Genomic DNA, 14,251 nt, shown 5'->3' with positions numbered 1-14,251 from the left:
AAGACACGAGACCACTTGTCAAAACGTTGGCTCCAGCGATGCCCCCAGTTGATGGATTTTTCATTTCTTGAAGGGTTGTTTGGATTCCCAATAAATAAAAGTATACACGTCTTTGTAGGTTGGCTGTATCAGCGTTTATTTCACTTGTTCAGACGTTTCCTAGTCACTTATGTAATTTTTTTTTACATCTTGTACATGGGGAAGATGAAATAAACACTGTCAACGTATGATGTGTCGATAAAACAGATGTTCTGATAACATGTCACATACACACAACACGTTCACTACACCTTATCTACAGAGTTCGTACAAACTGATCACCACTAATTACGCAGATGTTTGGAGCTTGACTTCAGAGGAATTAGTCGAGGCACTGAGCAGAGCCTTTTGACGCAGCTTCTTTGCCGTCTTCTCTTGCATCTCTTCGTAGTGTTCGGCGAACAGGCTCTTCAACGCTGGGAAGAGCAGCGGAAGCACGGGCAGGTCGCTCGGCCGCACCTGCAACGGTTCACACGTCTTAAAAAACCTTCGCAGCACCGCGTATGCAACTGTACGCCCCAAAATAACATCTGATTATCGCAGTAATGAGCGGCATGAGTAAGAGTCATACGGTGACGAAGATGTTGAAGAACCATGGAGAGAGTTTGAACAGGCACGGGAAGTGCTAGAGGCTGGAGGTGTGTGATCAGAGATCTGTGACAACATGGCAATGCTGTCACAGATCTTGAATCACATGTGTCGAGCCTCTGGAATTTTCCGTGCTTCTTCGTCGTCTTGGTTGCCACATGGCTTTTGCACATGAAAATGAGCATGCAAAGCTAAGCTTACACTGAGTAATATCTTGCTTGAAGGACAAGGTTTGTACTGCAGTTAGAAATGTCTCTACGCCAATTTAGAACATCAACAATTAGACTCAAACCATTTTTCGTGCCTGGAATTCTTTGGCTAGTATCATAGAAACCTACCGCATCCGCACATCCAAAAGTTTCGCGTTAGGTGTAACACTTTATCGCATACAGCGTGAAATCCACTGCATTGTGTATACCACACTACTCGAATCGGCTTATATGTTCTCTACGAAATTACACAGTAAAACGAAACACGTCACTTGAATATTCTCACTGCAACGAAATATAAATGATAAAGATGCACACATCTGTGGATGCAAATCCCTGTGGAGATGACATAATGTGCTTCGCTTGGCTCACCTACTCGGACATTCCATGTCTTGACTGGCAGGAGCGTCATTGTGATGGCGCGAAATGTTTTACAGAATATCATCACTTCTATAGGCCCAACAAGCAAACCATTAAATGTTGATTTATGGGGTTTAATAATGGCACAAGGGCCAGAAATGCGCCAAGACAATCATGTCAGGTCTGTTAATAACAGCAACATAGCGTGCGCTAGAAGAGAGAGATGAGAGACGTTGCGTGGCAAGAGGATCTTGGCTTCTTTCTCTGGAATAAACGGCAGCATTGGGATGCGCTGCTCTACCTCTTCAGGCGTATTGTCCTTGAAACCCAGTTCATATTAGAAGGAAGTCTTCGGATTTTACATTGGTGCCGAAACCCAGGATCGAACCAGGGACCTTTAGGGTCTTCAATGGTGACGTAAACTTTGAAGTGTAAATGTGACTTGGCTGTAAAAGGGTCTCGCACGATTCACTGTAAGTTGTGTAAAATGTACATGTGTTAAAATGATAACAAAGAGAGTGATTTATACTGTAACGCTATATGATACATATGACAACATTCCCCAGTCGGGTGTTCCGGCCATAATTTTTTTTTCTCCACATTTCCCAACTTGTATTGCTTAACGCTTCTGGACTGGCTGGGTGTTTCCTAGTAAATCGCTTATGTGGTGGGCCTTTCCCACTACACTGGTTAAAACAGTGTTTAGAGTTCAGGTTTGTAGTTTACTACATTTGTGGAATCCAGTCTGTTACTCTTAACGACCACCAGTTATCTTGCCTACACGCTATATGCCCTGCCCATGTCCATTTCGTCTTGATTTCGACTGAGATGTCCTTAACACCCGTCTGTTACCGGACCCACTCTGCTCTCTTCTTGTCCCTTAAGGTTACACCTATCATTTTCCTTTCCATTGGAAAATGATAGATGGCAAACGGCAAGGGGGAACCAGAAAGTTGGGTGGGCGGATCAGATTAAGAACTTTGCAGGTATGGCGTGGCAGCAGCAAGCACCGGACCTGTTTGACTGGCGGACCTTTGCCCTGCAGTAAGCGCAGTCAGGATGATGATGACATTTGTGGAGAGATTAATATGTGCAAGAACGAGCAGTTGCAGTTTTCAACAACAAACTCCGTGACTTGTGGAGATGATGCGACAGTGCAACATTTCGTTTGTGAGGGTGCTCACACCCCCGCTAAAGTTTTTGCCTCATGGCACCCATAGAGTTTCCTACAGTACTTACTAGAGGGAACTCTAGCGCTAGTGTCTATGGGAGCTGCAACGCATGGCGCGTCAGCCACCGTGGGAATGATGGGTAGTACACGGATTTGCCTAGTGTTCATTCTTTCGGCTCCGTTTGGCTCTGCGTCGCCTGCATCCGCTTTGTCGCAAAACGAAGTTTAGCAAAAGTCAGCAGTTGCACTTCGCCAGTTTAACTTTTTTAGGCTCATCAATTCAAATCTGGTCACGGAGTTCGCAACAATCCATTCTTTTATCCGAAAAAACCCGAAACACAGCAATAAACAAAGACGCAAGTGCGTTCGAAGCCCGCAAGTACGAAGACAAGGCAAATTTGTGTACTACCCATCATTCCCATGGTGGCTAAACGATCGCAGCGCCAAAGTCCCCTCTAGTAGTTAATTTTAGGAAACTCTATGGTGGCGCCCATGCGTCATAGTTAGCTTAGTTGCCACTAGGGCAAGAGTTGGCACTGTGCTCCCGAGATGGGGCTGCCTAGCGGGAGTGATGTTTCATGGGGTCATTAGGAGGGGACCTCTTGCTCTTTTGGGGCTTGGCGTGCTCTTTGACGGTCATTTTCTCGCCGAAGGTAGAGGAAACGATCTCGCGGCTCGGTTCTGCAGGCTCCTGTGGCGTGTCAAACATCGTTGGAGATGCTGCATTCATGTTACCTTGTGTGTCTAATATTGTTTGTGTGTGTTATTTATCGTGTTACTATAGTTATTTGTAAGATTCAGCTGGCAAGCTCGCCGTTGTGTAAAAGCTGTCAATAAATGTCCATGTGTTCGTTACACTACAGTGTGAACTGCATCCATTTGTTCCATGAACGGCTCTTGCGAGACCCCACACATTATAGAACACAGAAAGCGGCATGCGCACCAGCATGTGGTCAAAGGCAGCCCACGGTGCTGTGGAACTTGTCCGAGATGAGGGGCAGCTTGGCGTAACGCTGGCTGAAGTGGGTCAGCAGGGTGAACTTGGCTCCCATCCGCTCGCCAACCTCAATCGCCTGGCTCGTCGTGCTGCGGGAACGGTGCAATGTTCAGTCAGGCTTTGTAATAAGTCATGCTCATCGTCGTCCTCAGCCTATTCGATGTAGACAAAGGCCTCTGCCTATGGTGTCCAATTTACCTTGCCTGGCATGTGCCGATATTATTTTATACCCGCAAATTTTTACATTTCTTCACTGCCATCTTCAGCTGCATTTCTCGTCCTTTGGTAGCTATTCCATTCCTCTAACTGACCACCGGTTGTCTGTCCTATTCATTAAAAAGGTGGTGAAAAGAAAATGGAGCTCCCCGGTTGTAATTTTCATTGCCTCAGTAAGCATCGGGCATGCAGATTCCCAAATATTTCGGCGCAATATTCAGTCTATATTTAATAACACCTGTTTAAAATCCTAGCCCCCCCCCCCCCCCCTCTTGCACTCCGAAAACAAAAATTCGGCACCACCGGACGGCAAAGGCACTAACCAGTGGCGTCATCTTAAGACATCTAAAATTATAAACATATTGTTAGCCTTTGCTCTAAAAATACTAGGTTTCTACGAAAGCTAGGAAGTAAAAGAATAATATGGCAGTTCTTGAGCTTACATCACTGCTCAAAGCCCGAAAGCAGACTCCATTCTAACAAACAACACAGCAGGTCGGGAAGGTCGGCCATTTCGGAATTGCACAGTTTGTGAGCGTAACGTCATTACCGCGGCGCAGTCAAAGCGGTATGATGCTCCAAACCTTGGTCAACTAGGACTCAAAAGGCCTCACTGTGTTGCCATGTTTTGTAGACAACAGAAGTTTTTGATTAGCTGGTTAAAGGACCCCTGACATTTTCGCTTGTAACTTTTTTACTGTAATTTGTAGCCTTGTGCCTTGTAATGCCGAAGTTGAATCATAAATGCTCTAATGTATCGTATAATTAATGCTAGCATCGCTAATTGTGACCAATTTAGCGTCACTTCAAAATGCCCGCCTAAAATTGTAAGAAACTAGCGCCCCACAGTGGGAAGCACACAAAGACGAAATGCGCTCAAGCTTGGGTGATGCTGACAGCGCATTTTTCAAATCGGGGCCCCGCGTGCAGTAGAGAATGAAACAATGTGGCTGCTTCGGTATGAGTTAAGCCTGTTAAGAGCGTGTCCTTTCAGAAAAATACAAAAGCATTTCTGGCGTAAGCAGCCAAAACCGCCTAGAGAGCAGCCCAACGAGAGCGAGAGGGGCGAGGAAAAATAGCCCTCGTCGGCTGCCAGTCGTATTGTGTGCAGCACACACAATAGCACAATGTCGACAGTACTCGCTCTTCTTGTGAAACGTCAAATGTAGCCTTCGTCTACGCCATACTAGTGGAGATGTCGCGAGGTGCTACCAACTCGGATTAGCACTCACGCTTACCTTAAAAGCAAAATTAGAATATCTTTAAATTAATGTTTGCCACTAATAACCGGCCAGAAGTGCCCACGTATACAGGACAATCAAACAACGCAAACATCTCGAGGTTTCGATTTTGGTGTCAGGGGCCCTTTAAGATGACGTAAGCTGCAGAGTTGAGGGGAATGCGCACTGGGAAATTGAAACTGTGCTTTTACAGCTACTAAATCAACCCGGACGATGAAACACATATATCATTGAACGAACGGCCAGGATTCCGAATACAGACGTTATTCAAAATTTTCGGAAACTGTTTCACGACCCCTCTAAGCGACCTTCCCAGCCTCATTCCTTTCTTAGTGCCGAAAGAATGTTGGCTACCCTTGTTTGTTATCGGCCTCGCTCCGCTGTCTCCCATTTTTTATTGCATCACGTGAAATACCAAGCCCCGACGATCCTGGAAAACGTACTGGTAAGCAGAAGTGCACCCAGAAAAATTAATTAAGACATGTTTTTTAAAAGCTAGTTTCAATTCCTACTGTACCTTCACGTCATAACACGGTATGAGCCTCTCGTCACGTCCTTACGCAAAATATTGTGACGTTTCCACGGCCGCTTCGCTGTGTGGCTCCATTGGTGATGCACAAGCAGCCATTCTGAATGTTTTGGTGATGCGCAAGCAACCATTTTGTGTGTTTTGGTGCATGATCTCATCACAAATATCCATACTGGAGCATGAAGTCACCAGAGTGGACACTGTAGCCCGACGTCACACTGGTGTCGATGTCAGTAGGTGCGCCATGCGAAAATTTATTTCAATATCCAAATAAAATACCTTATCAGCGCTTACCGAGCTTCACACTTGCACAGAGTCGTCTCTGTATACAGGAAATTTGTATGGCGAAGTAAACTCAGCTTCGAAAATTGGTGTCACTAGACGTAGTACCATTTATCTGGTCATGTAATGCCTCCCACAAGGCCTGCATTGTATGTTTAAATAAACAAATAGTAATTATAATTAAGTTGCTATGGCGAGGCCATTTTTCTCAACCTTGCGTGGTAGATATTGAGCGTGCTGCGTGGTAGGTTCACCTGTGAGTCTTGATGACGGCTTCCTCGGCTAAGTCGTCCTCCATTGTTGCCTCGTGGATGAGTATGTCGCTTCCCTTTCCTATAGGGGAGAACCAAGACACGAAACGAACATAATGCACGCAGGTAAAACAGGTTTTCATGACACAAAAAGAGAAATGTCTAGAAAACTATGGCGGCACATAAGCAGTTCTTATGATGTGCAAAAGCTCGCTCACATCTGCGACTAGCACCAGTCATGCGACCAAGTTAGTTACAAAGTGACTGGTTTCAAGTGGTTGCATTAGTCGCAAAGCAACTGCTTTGGCTCAGTCACTCACTGCTTCTGAATCCTCTGAATCGATCAGATGCACCGGAACACGACATCAGCTTATTTTACAAAGCAAACGCAATATGAGCCACGATGCGAGCAGACGTGATATCTGCATGGCAATGAGTAAGTTGCATTTGCTGGTGCGAACATCAGTCGCCTCTTGAGTAGCTTTTTGGTCGCCAGTTGCAACCGTTCGCGAGACCGGTGCAGTCACAAGTGTGAATGAGCCTTAAACGTGAGAGCATTCATTGTCGCTGAGCGTTATACCTGAAGCGTGTTGCACACCCAACAATGTAAAAGGCTCCTAGAGCAAGCGGCTGCAGCGCCACCTAGTGGCATGCCTGCCCAGCCACATGCACAGTCATTCATTGGTGTTGCATGCTGCAACGGTGGTGCAGTGATTACAGCGCTTGACTAGGGAGCGGCGACAGCAGTTGCAGTGCGGCAAAACTTCGAATCCTCGTTGTGGCCACCTTCTTTTAATTCTTTAAGTGAAGATGCTGTAGGTTGTGTGCCTTTTTTTCTGACACAATTTTCCAGTGATGGCGAGGTAGCACAACGAGCCACATAATGTTCTCGCATTAATTTAATATTGCAATGGAAGAATATGAAAAAGGATCGAACTTTCTAATGGAAGCTGGCAATATATAGTCCAACAACTGCAGAACCCGATTCAACTAAAAAAAATTTTCATCCATGGTTACGGTGCTCATCTACTCACTCAAAATACACAGTTTCCTTCCCAACCGCGATGGTCGCATTTCAATGGAGGCAAAATGCTAGAGGCCCATGTACTGCACAATGTCAGTGCAAGTTCAAGAACCCTGGATAGTCAAAACTCTTCCAAGCCCTCCACAACAATGTCTCTCGTACCCCGAGTCCCTTTTGGCAAAGAAATGCAACCGACCAACCAACCACACATTTGATTACGATTAGATTAGACCAATATAGAAAGTGTCTAACATGACCAGGGCATCAGTTCTTTTACGTGTTTGAAGTTAGCTTACGTCATACTTTCATTGTTGTCGTCGTTTAGCACTTTTCTATTTTTTAATGCAATGACCAGAATTTCCCTTAAAGGGACACTGAAGCACTTTTTAAAGAAAATGACTTTGGAATGAGTAATCATAGTTTGATCCTTGCTGAATACGAAAACCAATGTAAGAGTTTACAGAAGTGAACGCAAATGGCATTTCTTGGCAAAAAAAGAGCGGCTGCAGCCGCAGGGCTTTTTGAACTGCTGAGCAAAGGCGGTGACGTCAACTTCGGTATGACACGTCATCGGCGCCATCAGCTCTGTAAAAGCATGGCCTTCGCGATCATTTCCACCAACGCGCGCAGCCAGAAATAGTCACGGAGGCCACGGCTCCGCCAAAACCACAGTGGTAGAATAAAACAGGTGGCCCATCGAGCGCCGCGAGCGCGTCGCCGTACTGCTCGAGTTGCTCGCGGCCGCCGCTAGGTTCGCGACGAGTTTTTGAGCCGAAAGACGCGCATTGCAAGCTCTCGCTGGGCTGTAAAAACCGGTTTTTCTAGCTAACTTTGTGGCTTTAAACGGTTGTTTGTGCTTTTACTAGCTTGTAGCGGCTGTCTGCCATCTTCTACCGCAAAAGTGAGAGCGCCAGGCATTATGAAGCTTAAAATTTTTTAATCAGCGCGGGTAGTCCCGATATGACTGTCACAGGGTGCCGATTGCAAGAGGCGCGCGCGTATTTTTTTTTTTTTCGAAAGCGTGCAAAATTCTACCAGCGAGTGTATGGAGTAAAAAAACAGCATTTGGTTGTCACGCTATCGTATGTATGTCGGAGGACAGTAGCTGGCGGTCTTTCCGTGGAATTGCATTTCTCCACAACTGCAGGCGCTTTTCGTCTTTTGGCGCGGAGAGAAGACACAGCTTTTCTTTGCACGTTTTGTAGCCAGATTTGCAATTTCGAGCGAAGCATTTTCGTCCCATGATGGCCGCCGCATCAGCAGCACAGATCGAGCCACCGTGGTTTCAGCCGTGGTTCCAGCTTACAAAGTGAGTGGAAACAGCGATGCGGTCGCGTGTTGGTTTGACAGAGCGCAACAAACGCAACGCATCAGAGCGGATCTCAAGCCGTGGGATCACCTAATCACGACCACAGTGATCTGGCCGTGATGACTCGAAGGCTGATTGCGACTTTGCGACGCTGGTTGCGTCGCATAGGGATGTTCTTGCTCTTCGGACGCTTGCACCCACGGACGCCTCCGCATTTATCGAAGATGACCAAGCAGAAAGGAAGAGACGCGGCTGCAACGCTGGTTGCGTTGCACGCTTTCATTAGTGGCGCGTCCGTTCTAAGCGACGGCAACTGTTCAGTGTTGCTCTAGGCCTCTCTGGTGTGATAAATACACCGCGGATATCTTTCTCAAAAGTTAAAGATGTAAATTGCAGTTTAAATGCTCGCGACGCACACTGGCCACATGCTTTCAAATGCGCCGGAGCGGAGATATCGGCCCAGAGTATACCTGCTGCCACCTTGCGGAAAAGCGGCGGCAACTCGAGCACCTCCGTGACACGCGCGGCGCATTGGCGGAGCGGCGCGTCGGGTCACCTGTTATTCTACCACCATGGCCAAAACTACCGACGATGACGTAGTTCCGGTCACGCCCACACTTTCGGCGCGTTCGCGTGGGCGGAGCAAGACGAACTTTTCTTTCGCATGTTTTAAAGCTCCTGCTGCCACAACAGCGAAAAAAATTACGCCATCGTCGACAATACTGTTGGTCCTTGTTAACAACAAAGTTTTACCGAATTGTAAAACCACTTCAGCATCCCTTTAAACATAGCTGAAGTTGGCACACTGACCGGCTTCGATGAGGGCGTCGCACGGCATGGTGTCGCCAGAGTAGGTCAACTTCCAACCCGTCTCCGCAGTGATGGTGACGCCGTAGGCATTCTTGCAATGCAGAACCAACACAGTGCTAAACTGCATGTGCGAGCAAATAATGAGGCCAAAATTAGGAAGAAATGGAGGGAAGGTCGTGAAATACAGTCAGACCTCATTACAACGAAAATAGCTTCACTATATCAGATAATTCGTTATAAATATCTAGTTGTGACACCAATTTAAAGGCAAGGATATGATTCACTAATGTTCGTTATAGCCAATAATTCATCATATCAAGGTTTGACTGTGCTATCAGACTGTCCTGATTACAAACACCGAAGAGTTGAGAAACACGAGACAAAAAACTATACAGCTATGGGCTCACTCGCAACGGGGACTCTCAGAGGTTGTACAATCAAGCTGACTGCATGTGACAAGTCTTCAATATGAAGGAAAGGAGATGATTTTCAAGGGCTCGTTTTATCTTTGTTAGACACAATATGAAGGAGAACTAACAGACAATAACGCCAAGGAAAGTATAGGGGGTGTGATCTGTAGTATTTAGAATATAAATGTGAAGAAAGTAAAGTGGACGAAAAGATGACTTGCTGCCGGCAGGGACCGAACCTGCGACCTTCGGTCCCTATATATATAGAAGATGCGTACGATTTTCAGCCGTACGAAAATAAGAAAGGGTGAGTGGAATGGTGTAAGTTGAGCACAAATAGCAGTTTAAAATAGTAGACTCAGCAAACAGACATCTCTTAAATGGAATAGCTGATTAAAGTGAACAACTGCCTTTAATATGGTTGGTTTCCTACTTGAGTTCTGCCCCCCTGCTCATTTCTCAGTACATGGAACTCCTCTTAAATGAAACGTATTTGCCAGATCCCTTCAGATTCCGTTTAACGAGTGTCTACTGTAGATGTAGTTCACAACACCGCGGTAAGAGGGTCTTTTAGCAGTACCAGTAATATTGTTCCATTCGGGCTGCGGTATTACCATTACATGTTATCGCACCATAATCTCAAAACTTTTTTTGCTGCACAAGTTGCTCAATGCGTAAGGTAACGTGATGAAATGACACGAGTTGCTAGTAGAGTCTTTTAGCAAGTTACAGAAATACGGTATGCAAATACGGCACGGTATTACGGTACCGCTCCTCCTTTTTTGCTCGTTGCACTTTTGCCGCTCCCGATTCCAGTGAAGGCACCCCACAAAAGCTCTTTCAAAAATTACTGCGGGGTTGTCACGCCTCATTATTGCATGTAAGTGTATGCATTGTTAATGAAGAACCTGTCGTTAGGGGGATACACTGGAACTGGGAGCAACTTAAGCACAATGAGCGAGAAAGGAGGAGCAGTACCGTAATACTGTACCATATTTCCATAACCTGCTAAGAGACTCTAATATAGGCCTTGCAGACTAAAACAGCCACATGTTGACAATGACGACAATGTACTGCTGTACTTGCCACATGGCAAACAACTATTGCTAAATTACCCTACCGACACAATTCTGGCACAAGCAGCCAACAATGCAGCCTGTAAGAACTATTTCTTTTACTTCAAAATTGTAGTAGAGTCTTTTAGTAAGTTACTAAACTCTTAAGTATACTCTTGAGTATACTCTTGAGTATACTCTTAAGCTATATTTCTTTTACCCCATGGGAGTCATTGATATGGTGAGGATTTGGACACCACCTACGATGAGTCAAACACCACGCAGATCTCGCTGTCGTTTCAACAGGAAAACAGAAGAAATTAAATTAATCACTTCAGTGATCGAGAATGGTGAGGACTCCCAAGAAAACAAAGCGACGTTTCACATGGGGTAGGACAAGACAATGAAACTGCAAGCCACCTCGGAGTACTAAAATATTGCCCTCTATCACTGCAAGAAAAAAAATGATAAACTCACGTCTTTAAGCTTTAATTTCTGCAGCAACTCCATTTTCTCCGGAGACGGTGACTCTTGGTCATATAGCAGTGACGCGTTGTCCACGTACCTGCCAAAGGCCACGGGAACGAAAAATGTAATAAGTTGTAACCCATCAGGAAGAATCACATCAAATGCCAATATCACCTTCAATAGCTCTGCTATGCATCAGGTTGTCAGATATCTTGCACTCAAATTAAGCGACAGTTCCAAAGCACTAAGGAACATTCATTGACGAGAATGTTATGAAAGGGGTACTGACACAAAAATTTTCTATTGTTTTTTATTGCATCAAATGAAAGGCCACGCCCTCAAGAGCCTAGAAAATGTAGTGCTAAGTGCGAGTGCGCCCGGAAAAAGTAATTACATTATGTTTTTAAAAGCTAGTTTCGGTTCCTACTGTACCCTGACGTCACAACACGGTATGAGCTGCTTGCCACAATGTCACGCAAGATATCGTGACGTTTCCACATCAGCTCGGCTCCGTGGCTATGCTGGTGATGCACAAGCGGCCTTATTGAATGTTTTGGTACCTGACGTCATCACAACTAGCCATACTGGAGCACGAAGTCCCCAGAATTGACACTACCCTGACGTCATGATAGTGTCGATGTCAGTAGGCGCACCACGCGAAGAGCAACTTTAATGACAAAATAAAACTTCATTTCAGCTTTTGCCAAGCTTCACACTTGCTCAGAGCTGTCTCTATTTACAGAAGACTTGTATGTCAGAGTAAACTCAGCTTTGAAAATTGGTGTCAGTACTCCTTTAAAAAGAATGGGGTGCTATAAGACCTTGAACAACATTGGCCGATAAGCTTTCCTGCGTGTCATCTTTCCTGCAACCGTACGCCTATGCTTGGGGTAAGTTTGCTTGGCTCCCAGCATGCTTCGATTTGGATCTCGATTATGTGAAAACCGCTACATACCAGAGTAGCAGAAAGCATGATGAAGGCCCAATGTTTCGGCCACTCTCAGGAGCGACTGGAGGCTGAAAGCATAACCGCACCGAATCCCTGAAGTTCTTGCACTGCATAATTAAATCCTGCAGCCGGCTCTCTTCAGATCATTACCTAACTCCTGCTGCACCATCTAACACTAGAAGCCATAATCACCTAAAAATTGCGCTTTATTTTGTCCGTACAGACACTTATAAATACAGCTTTTTCATTGCGATAGCAATTATATGGACAGTCTCGGCTGATTTTTGCCGTCGCCGCCGTCATGCTGCGTATATGCATAAGTATGTATATATACATCAATATCCCAAAGAAAAATAAATCAGAAAAATGCTTCTGAAGCGCGGAATCGAACCAGCGACCTCTGAATTCGCAGCGCGGTGCGCTAAGCACTACTCCACAAAGCGTACATCCTGGCAGCTAACGGCGAGCGTTATATACACACCCTTTACCGTTTGCAGTCCTCCGAGACGGAGGCGCTTATAAGCGTTTCTTCATTACCAGCGAGATGGCGCTAGGAGCGCGCGGGCGCACTTAAAGGCGTCGGTCAGCTCTCTCGCTTCTTCTTATATTTGCGCAGCGAGAACCTTGCCCTTCCGCTGTCTGCTCGCGCGGGCGCTCAAACAAACTACCGCAGTGTTCATGATTCTCAGCAGAGCTACGTGGTAGCTCTAACCACGCGTCGCGTGCATGTAGCTAAAAGCGTTTCAGATGTCGTGCACGTAACGTAGATGTACTTTTCACGTTTGCGTATGAGAAGTCCCTACGTACGTGAAATTAAAACTGTCTAGTAGCTGCCGGGTAGTGATGGACGCACGGTAGTCGCAGCGCGTCCATCACGGGCCGCTTTTCTTGCTATCGCATTCATTGCTTCGCCCTTGCGGCGAAACTGTGACTTTTTCCTCGTGCAATCGAAAAGTAGAATTCAGTGCCTGGTTCTACTCATTCTCTTCCTTTAAATGTATTCTTAGAAACTATCAAATAGTAGGAACATTGATTTCATTTTGCTTGTTCATATTCATATTGTCTTTATTATAGTGTTCTGTATTGACATCCACTCCTGCAATAGCCCATCAGGGCAGCAGTATGTACAAATAATAATAAGAAGAAGAAGAAGAAGAACAGCAATAAAATGGCACTTCTGTTGTAAATAGCCACGCACCAACTCACCCAACACAGTACTCTGTTGTGCTTTCTTCAGTTTCATTACGGATTGCTGGTTGTTCATAATGCTGCCAATCACATTTAGCACACGAAATTTTGCAGAGTCCTTTCTGTAGCTGCACTGTTTTTGCAGAGTCCTTTCTGTAGCTGCACTGTTGTTGCATGGTGCTAAATTTGACGGGAGTATTTCTAATGTTTACAGATGCTCGTTACAACTCTAGTCGTTCACGGAAAGAACAGGCAAAGCAGCTCACCTGAAAAGTTCCGCCACCGAGTCGAAAGCTCGACTGCAACGGCTCATCCACGGTACCATGAACCTCGGGGCCACCACGAGAAGGGGCTCGTACGGGATGCCCAGAATTTCAAAAGCGGATTGCCTTCCCTTCAATACCTTGACCAAACCCTACAAAAAAAGATCGTGGGAACATCGTTAGCTCACGACTTGTGTTATATGCTCCACCTGCACAACGTTTCAAAACTCGAAACGTTCCTGTCATAATAGCAGGCTTTAATGTTGAGGGATAACATGACAAACACAAGCAAGCAAACCGCACTGCCGTTAGCACGTTGTTGCACAGCAATGAACAAACTTTTTGTTCATTAATTTCGAGACTGTGCAGCGATGAACTGTAGTTTAGTCGTGAGTAACATTAAGGACCCCTCTCTCCAGGTCTCATTTGTGGGATTGCATGCGCGTCTCAGTATCTCAGAACGGCTGCGCCTTGGCTTCACGAGATGTTTGAGTGCGCAGCGGTGAGAGGGGTTGCGACGGAGAGGACATTTTGCCACTTCCGCTGCTTTTTGCACCCCGCTGCATCAATCAAGCTGAGATGCCTCGTTCCTTCCTTCCCCTCTTCTGGGGAGACTCCTTCCCCAACCTCGCGAAACGCACGTCGCTTTTTCGGGGGCCTCCTGGTCTTCAGACTTGAGAGGTGTGTCTGACGACATTTCAACCAAGCTGCGAGCACCAACACTACTATCACCCCCTGCAGTTTGAGCCATCATCACCCTCTCGACGTGCGCTAGCTATTTATTTATTGTTGTTATCCCCCAGTCCATGCTGAATGCTCCACTGCTGAGGTGTTTGTGCCATTTTGATCTCGCCACTGGCCACGTTATAGCTAAGGTAAATAAACGTCTTCA

At 45.9% G+C, this 14,251-nt stretch overlaps 1 protein-coding gene across 1 annotated transcript; it reads right to left on the bottom strand.

Moving 5' to 3' along the window:
• Positions 1 to 326: 326 nt before the first annotated feature.
• On the bottom strand, positions 327 to 13,511 carry LOC119376416 (zinc phosphodiesterase ELAC protein 2-like; the record flags this gene model as incomplete). Its single annotated transcript, XM_037646246.2, has 6 exons — positions 327 to 498; positions 3,311 to 3,453; positions 5,887 to 5,965; positions 9,027 to 9,147; positions 10,969 to 11,056; positions 13,363 to 13,511. Coding segments are annotated over 5 exons (570 nt in total), but the record flags the coding sequence as incomplete, so codon positions are not given.
• Between the last annotated feature and the right edge of the window lie 740 nt (positions 13,512 to 14,251).

This window comes from Rhipicephalus sanguineus, unplaced genomic scaffold (assembly GCF_013339695.2).
Source record: "Rhipicephalus sanguineus isolate Rsan-2018 unplaced genomic scaffold, BIME_Rsan_1.4 Seq1190, whole genome shotgun sequence".
Taxonomy (NCBI): Eukaryota; Metazoa; Arthropoda; class Arachnida; order Ixodida; family Ixodidae; genus Rhipicephalus; species Rhipicephalus sanguineus.
Note: the sequence above shows the minus strand (reverse complement) of the source record. Positions and strands in the feature narration are given on the sequence as shown.